General features: G+C 37.7%; 1 protein-coding gene across 1 annotated transcript; it reads right to left on the bottom strand.

Moving 5' to 3' along the window:
- Positions 1 to 1,060: 1,060 nt before the first annotated feature.
- LOC131155142 (nuclear transport factor 2) lies at positions 1,061 to 7,778 on the bottom strand. Its single transcript, XM_058108073.1, has 9 exons — positions 7,236 to 7,778; positions 6,979 to 7,113; positions 5,168 to 5,477; positions 4,087 to 4,340; positions 3,599 to 3,788; positions 2,612 to 2,733; positions 2,461 to 2,526; positions 1,781 to 1,862; positions 1,061 to 1,556 (listed from the first exon to the last, which is right to left on the bottom strand). Exons 1-9 carry the CDS (start codon positions 7,272 to 7,274, stop codon positions 1,402 to 1,404), a joined length of 1,353 nt encoding a protein of 450 aa, XP_057964056.1. The 5' UTR covers positions 7,275 to 7,778; the 3' UTR covers positions 1,061 to 1,401.
- Positions 7,779 to 8,013: the final 235 nt, after the last annotated feature.

Raw genomic sequence — 8,013 nt, 5'->3', positions numbered from 1 at the left:
ATATAGGCACAGTATCCAATTGCAGACAATGATTCTTAGTTTGCAAAGACGAAGGAGAGAGGAAAATGGGATTATTGCCAATAAACCAAGGATCTCTTTCAAGCACCCAATCTTTATCTCGTCCTTTTCAAATTGAAACAAATACAAACCATTTGAAGGTGTAGAGATCTCCACTTGACCTGCAGCTTTCCATATTTTGTATGCAATTGTCTTGACAAAAGAGAATGGTGGGGCTTCACTAATCAACCTTCCAATTACAAGCTTCTCTCCACTTCTCTCACCCAATTTGAAAACACTTTGTGGTGGACTTGCAAGTACTCCACTATTTTCACAATCTGGCTTGAAGTATGACTTCAATAGATTTCTCCATGTATTACTTCCATTAGTTGCAAATTCCTTCTCTAGATTGAAAAACCAATCGATTTTTCTATTGGGATTGGATCATCCATATTATGAGAAGAAATTCAAGAACCGGAGCTCTAATAGTTATTGCAATTTAAGTCAAGAACAAAAAAAATTCAGATGAATCTGAAAGCTGCCGTTCAACAATCTCTCTACAAACACAACAATCACCGGACTACTGAGACAACGAGATTACCAATCCAATTCAAGATCAAAGAAAAAATTGACGCACACAACGAGAGAACCAAAATCCCCACCAAAATTGTGTATATTAAAATAAAATTTTAAAAAGTAAAATAAAATATTTATTCATTAAGATTTTATTAAAATTCCCATAAATAGTTTTTTATTACAAATTTATTTTAATATAATTAAAAATTCAAAAAAAAATCAAATATTAATAGTATATGTTATTTTATATTATTTTCAATAATTTTTAAGTTTCAAACAAGACCTAAGGCTTTGTAACCATTGACACAGTCCATATCATTTTATGGACCATTGGAACCATATTTAGTAGGCAAGCTATACAGTCAAAATATAATCAAGTTCATGACTTGCATTTGACAAAAACGCAACATGAGTCGGGGAAGATCAGATAACATCAGGAGGAACCAACATATTAGCCCGCAAGGGGCTAAAAAAAGGGAAAAACAAGGATCCAAACCCAAAAATCTCCACATTACCAATAGAAATAGTAAACAACATTCAGCCACAACAATGGGCTTCAGAATACAAAAATTCCCCTAGATGCATCACAAAAAACCATTCAAGGGGAACATTAGTGCTTCCGTACCCCGTAAATAGCAGAACTAATGAGAAAAGGTCTCTTTAACACACCATACATGTAAGAAATGACACTGCCTAATTCTTCCCCCATAGAAGGTCAATGTCATTGGTTGGTAATAGAACACTCGACAAGCTCGGTTCCCTCCGGGAAAATAGAAAACCAAGTTATAGTATCAAATCACCCCACAAATGTTGTAAATAGTTGGTGTTCTAAGACATTTGGCGTGAACCGCGCTGGTAGAAACCATTGCCCCTCGGCCTGCTGTAGTCTCCACCATCATGGTTGCTACCCCGACCAGAACCCCGAGCACTGAAACGGCCCCTCGTTGCCTCTGACTGGTAACCACCTCTTCCTCTTCCCCTTCCTGGTCAAAGAGAACAAACACAATGTCAACAAAACCCAGGCTAGGCCATTGTGAAACTAAATACTAGTAGGAAAAAAATTATTAGCAAAATGATTTTTCATTGTCCTTTCTGCTAACATAATAAGATTATAGTATAGTCATTTTCCATTTAAATACCGAAACCAACAAAGAGAAGTCAGCGAGACATGAAATGCTACTTAAACAAGGAAAGGATTCAGACATACTTCCACCTCGGGAAGTACTGTTGCTGTTTGCCCTCCTCTCTTCGACGAAGACTTGTCTCCCAGCCAACTGGATTGGAGATGCCTGCAACAGCAGCAATACAGACAAATGCAACTGTTTACACAGAATCCAAACACTAAACCAACAATACTAGGAAAATATTAGCAGATTATATAAGACAATGAGAAATCATACAAAACTTGCAACACAAGAACCCTAGCATACATATTGATGACAAAATCTCAAAAGCCCCAAAATTGCCATCTCTGTCACATTGTTGAAGAACACAGTCCATCTCAGGCCAGGACCGCCCTCCAATCAAGGGACTCCCATATGGGCAACAATACCACTCCACAGCTTTTTCTCCTCACCCTGCCCCACCAATCCCCCAAAAAATCTCACCCCCTTTTCACTTCTCTTCAGTTTGAAAAACCAGTGTTGGATATGTTGACAGTATGAACAAACGAAATATATAACATGGCAGTAACTCCCACTAGCAAATTTCACTCAAGGTGTGCGTGCATACGTGTGTGTGTGTGTGTGTGTGTGTGTGTGTGTGTGTGTGATCAATAAACAAGGATAAGAAGAACTGAAGTTTAGGAGGACTGCTTAATACTTTTGCAGGAAGCTGTAATCCATCAGATAGTGTGCAAGGCAAAACTACACAAGAAATTATTCAAACCTTGAGAGCATTCTGAACACCAAGAAGATCTTCAAACTCAACAAAAGCATAGCAAACACCAATGTCCTGCAAGTCAATTGCTAATTAATTTTGTTTTCTTGCAACATGTATGTATCAAGACAATAGTTTAGGAGGGAAAAATGAGAGCAACCTTGCGGCTCCTTATGAACACACCATCTGGCTTGATTCTGCCAAAGTTCATAAACTCTTGCTCAATTTCAGAGGCAGACACATTTGAAGGCAAGTTTCTCACATAGACAGATTTTGATTCACCTGAAAGTACAAATCATTAAGAATCAACACATATCTCCAGTACCAATGGCACATACAGTACCAACCCCCTCTCCCAACACATATCTCCCCACCCTTTCCCCAAAAATAAATCAAAATAAGTCTAAACTGGCTTCCCCTCCAGCCCCATCAACTTAGAACCTGGAAGAATAAGATCCCATTAGCTACTTAGCTTTTCACAGAACACATGTATTAACACGGGTAGAACCAAAAGCTAGCTTTCTGAAATATATATATATCTCCACCTCATAATTTATTTAAATTAAGAATGACTTTTTGAAACTATAATTGTACCTTAATAATTGACTGCAATTTAGAGAAGCATACACTTGATTAAATAACTATTCTCAAATTTTTGAACCACTAGTCATTACTAATAACTGAGAGCCTCCCCAACCCCCAACGCCACTCTTTTTCCTCAATTTCTTTTTCATCTCTACTTCCTCAATTGCATAAAAAGAACATTATGTATTTTAAATCATGTCAGTATCGTAGATTATACCACAACTCCTTCATATATCGCTTTTCAAGATTTCATGCCTATACATAGAAGTTCAAACAAAAATTTGATATTGAAGTTGTAGAACAATTACAAAGCATGGTCCTAATTTAATCAGTAATATTGATAATAACTCAAAACAATTGTAGGGCAAGAGAGAGAAATTACATGGTGGATCTTAATACACACATAGCACCAGCCATGTTTTGCCATATAGTGAGTCGACAATCTAAATTTTGCTCACAATAAATACACAAAGAAGAGGGATGCTTGGCACACTAACCATAACAAAGAAATTTTCATCAAGACTAAAATATATGCAACTGAAGAATGGATAATGAAGTGAACCTTCTTCTTCTAGTGCTAAGCCTTCCTCAGCTGCCTCTCCGAAAGACTCCCGCACATCTGAAAATACAGTGTTTGACGGTTGAGCAGCCGGCTCCGGTGTGTGATGCCACTCAGAAGCTGGTGGGCTACTCTTTTTAAACAATGGTTGAGTTGCAACAGGTAAGACAGGTTGCCCCATGGATACCCGCAACTGCCAAATTACAAACATTTGGAAAACCAGAGGTAAAAAATCAATAAACTAATCCTACAAAAACTTTCTACTTAATTTTCAACTTATGGGGGAAAAAGGGTTTTCCTCTTTCACACACACGCATGCAAACACGTGCATGCATCTAAATATGATTCCATCTTAAAATTTACTGCTTTTGTGTAGTTTGCTATTAAAGATTATGTATGTGCAAAATGGGTGCGAATGCAAGCAACGACACAGAAAAAACAAACAAACAAACAAAAACGAAAAAAAAAAACCACTTGAAAGAAATACATACAATGGAAGCATAAGTTCTCTTTTGAGGCTCTCCAACAGGTTCCTCCACAGGACCTGCCCAAGGATCTTGCACAGTGTTCACAGCATTTTGAAGTGAAGCAGCCTCTTCCACAGGAGTTTCCTCCACCACAGTTTCAGTTTCGGGTTCCTGTAGCTGCTGTTGATCAGGGAGGCTGTATTTGTCAACTGTGTCATCTTCAATATGAACAGAGTTCACATAATCCCTGGCCTCTTCCTCTAAGACATAGTCTGCAACTGAAAAGTCATATGAACAAGCATTATTTCCTCCCTAATAGCACAGCCTTCATAACTCACTACAAATCATTGATAGGGAGGGATTAATTTGCTAAATTTGTGAACCAGTTGGAATTTGTAACCTAATAATTGAACTTCCAATATTATAATTTAATAACCATATAACAGAAATATCCACACACATGCACAACCACCTTGAAAATGCCCTCATCTACAAAGGGTTAAAAATGAAATGCATGGTGATTCATTAAGGTCTTAGATTTTGTCCAAATATGACTTTGATGGAAATTTGTAGTAATAGACATCAAAACTTAAATGAAACTTTGGGGCGATGACACTGCAGACAATTACAACATTCAAAACAATAAATTAAAATACATAATGATAAATGATTCATTTTCGAATAAAATAATAATTAACCTAACAAAAGGAAAAGGTGTATCAAAGCAATGCATTAAAATTTTATGGGCTAAAATCAAAGACATTGAAATTTTATAAAATATATATTATTTATACAGAATATATACATATATTTAATATGAAAATTTTCCAGTGGAATTTCAAACAAATCATTGAAAACAAGAAAATATATTGTCTAAATAGAAAATCTCCACCCAAGAGTTCTGAATCCCTAGTGTTATGCTCAGGTTGCCCAAAATGTAGAAATATGGTCAGACTTATGGCCAAATTTTTTATAAAAAGATACCAAGACTAGACCAGAAATAACTAACCATTAAATACACAATAGGCAGCAGATCTTTTGATTATTTAAGCAAAAAAGGATTAATTTTTCTCCTTCAGTGCATTAAAAGTTACTAGGTCAGTACCTGGTAGCTCAGGAATGGGACTAGGCGCATGAACTTGAGAATCAAGCTTGTTCTCTGGTTGTACAGGCAGGGAATGTTGGTGAACAATTTCCTCATCCATGAACTGGAAGATATCATTAAGAACAAAGTAACCCTTCTCCTGGGGAGCAAGGAAAAAGCTCTGCACAAATTTCCTCCCGTCACTGAAATCCTTGCCTTTAACAGAACCTGAAACCAAAACTAAAATACCTCCATCCCACGATTCCAGAGAATTTATTGTTTTGATCTCAATTCCAGTAAAATTTAGCGACAAGATAAGTGTATGGATTTGCTGCACAACAAAATCAAAGAAATGGATAATGTATTTGTTACACTTATATGGCATACATATAATGATGATTCAACAATACACACACTGACAGATTAAAAAATCAAAATAATCTGATAGAGAGGAGCGAAATTTTAAGACGCCAAAGTCAAACATGTCCTCTTCAAATGCAGAACTGATTCAAAAATCAGAAGTGACAATTTCATTCAAGAATAAAAAAAAAAAAACCTGAGAAGGGCAAAGCTTTAACAAGTAAAATAACATCAACTTTTATCACCATGCTATCAGTTCAACTTTTCCTGTCGATAAGGCTGCATAATGATCAAAAAATAAATGCATAGCTTCTTAGTTGCCAGTCAATAAGCCCTTGTGAACAAAGTTGCATTCACAAAAGAAATAATTGGACACTTCACTAGACATGATAATCCAAACATTATTGATGTTCTGTGCAGGAAGGTCCCTTTCCACAAATTACTGATTAGAAATTCCCTTATCATGAAATAGGTTGATTACCACATCTCATATAATGCAAATATGTCAGTGAAGTTCCAAATAATTCCTTTGAACTGCCCTTCAGTTGTACAGCACTCAGATTTTGTGTCCATTCATCATACATTTTTCCCTGTATGGCAAGAAGCTGTGAAGAACCTGTGGTGACTTTTTCCTTGTCTCTAGGTGAGGCCTAGGATTTTGGTGTGTGTGGATTTTTGGACAAAATGTAATACAGTATCATATTGAGTTTTGTCCAAATCCACAAAAATCCAAATCCAAGACCCAAAATTCATGCTCCCAAGCATTTGGTTTAGGAATTGTACTCTGTTTAGAGGGAGGGAGGAAGGTCAAAAAGAAGAAAGAATCCTACATCCTTTGCTTGGATTTCCTAAATACAGATCTACTAACTAGCTCCCTTACCACCATATGAATAAGCTGCTTAAAATGGAACAAGTTATTAAGCCAAAAAGTATTCACGCAAAAGCATTCTTCAGCAATAACAGAAAACAACAAACCAACCCTTTAGTCTCACTAGGTGGGATCAGCTACATGAACTTTTTCCGTCAATTTATGTGATCATGGATGTGTTATTACCTATTCCTCCACCCCCAAATATGCATACATTTTGTGAATTGAGGAAAAAGGTTGGAAATTGGACATATTGTTCCTTAATTTCAAAAGGAATAGCTCATTTAAAAAACACATCAAATACAAAATATTAAGAGCTTCACATTTTCCCCATAATTCTTTCTACGACAAATGCATGTTTTCGGCGTGCGTATCCTCAAATACATTGTTAACATGCATCAAATACGCATATAATCAAAACACGCAACTGAATCTTAAAAATCACCAAACCCATATATGCCCTCGAAAATTCAAAATGCACACAACCACGCACCACAGTCCACTTTGATTATATCTCATCAACTTTGCATCAGTTCTTTCACCACACCAAATCAAAAGCGAAATATCAAACTCTCATACAATCGACACAATATCAAAACAATACCAGTGGTGTTGAAGCCGTCTGGCTTGAATCCCCATCGACCTGGATCATAGAGCTCGAATCGGTATAAAACTGATGAGCACAATCGGGCTGCTGCTGAAGAACCTGGTAGTACTGACCAACGAAGTATGAACCAACCTGAAACAGCCAAAAAAAAAAAATCGAAAACAACCATCAAAGACGGGATCAAAAAGAAAAACACAAAAGACAACCCACCCAAAAAAAAAAAAAAAAATCTTTCTTTTTCGCTATTGAATCACCTGAGCAGCAGTGACAGTTCCGGAATATGAACTCGCCATTATCGCTCTCTTTACAAGAGCGCGCAGGTCCAAGCAAAATCCAAACCCCTCTCGGCCCTCTGAATCTCTGATCGATCGAAGATCCACACACGGTCTGCGCGGTGACTGAAGCCCTAAATCCAGAAAATCTAGGGTTCAACGACAGCTTGTTACACTCCTACCACAAGAGCTCTGAAATCACTATCCGCCTAGAGAGAGAGGGTTCTAGAATGCAAAGGTTTTACGGAAGAAAACTGATATCTAGAGGGAGAGAGAGAAGGGGGAGAGGAGCTCCGATAGATCTGTGGACACTAGAAAGTGCTGTGTCCGCTCCCCTACTTATATTTAAACTAGGTGTTGAAGATTCTGCTGATGAAATCAAAGCCGTCGAATTAGAGGGGCCCATCTAAAAGCAGCCAGCAACGTGGGAGGATCGCCGCCGTCGAAGGAGAAGGAATGAAGTCGTGATAGAGCCGAAATTGCAAGGGCGGTAGTCAACTGATCCTACGGCGGAGAATCGATTGGGGTGCGCACGGGAAAAGGGGTGGCAGGCAGATGATCTCATGTGGGATTTGCTTGCGTAAGCGTGAGGACAGATAGTCTACCCAATCCAAGTACGCTCACAGTCCATAAACGGAACGCAGGATGGCGGGGGTTTTGCCCACGAGAATGAGAGTTTTGCTGATAATGGCAGTGAATATTGTGGCAGTGGTTGACACAATTCCCTTTTCCTTTTCCTTTTCTTTTTCTGTTTATTTTG

Source organism: Malania oleifera, chromosome 5 (genome assembly GCF_029873635.1).
Source record: "Malania oleifera isolate guangnan ecotype guangnan chromosome 5, ASM2987363v1, whole genome shotgun sequence".
In the NCBI taxonomy this organism is placed as follows: domain Eukaryota; kingdom Viridiplantae; phylum Streptophyta; class Magnoliopsida; order Santalales; family Ximeniaceae; genus Malania; species Malania oleifera.
Note: the sequence above shows the minus strand (reverse complement) of the source record. Positions and strands in the feature narration are given on the sequence as shown.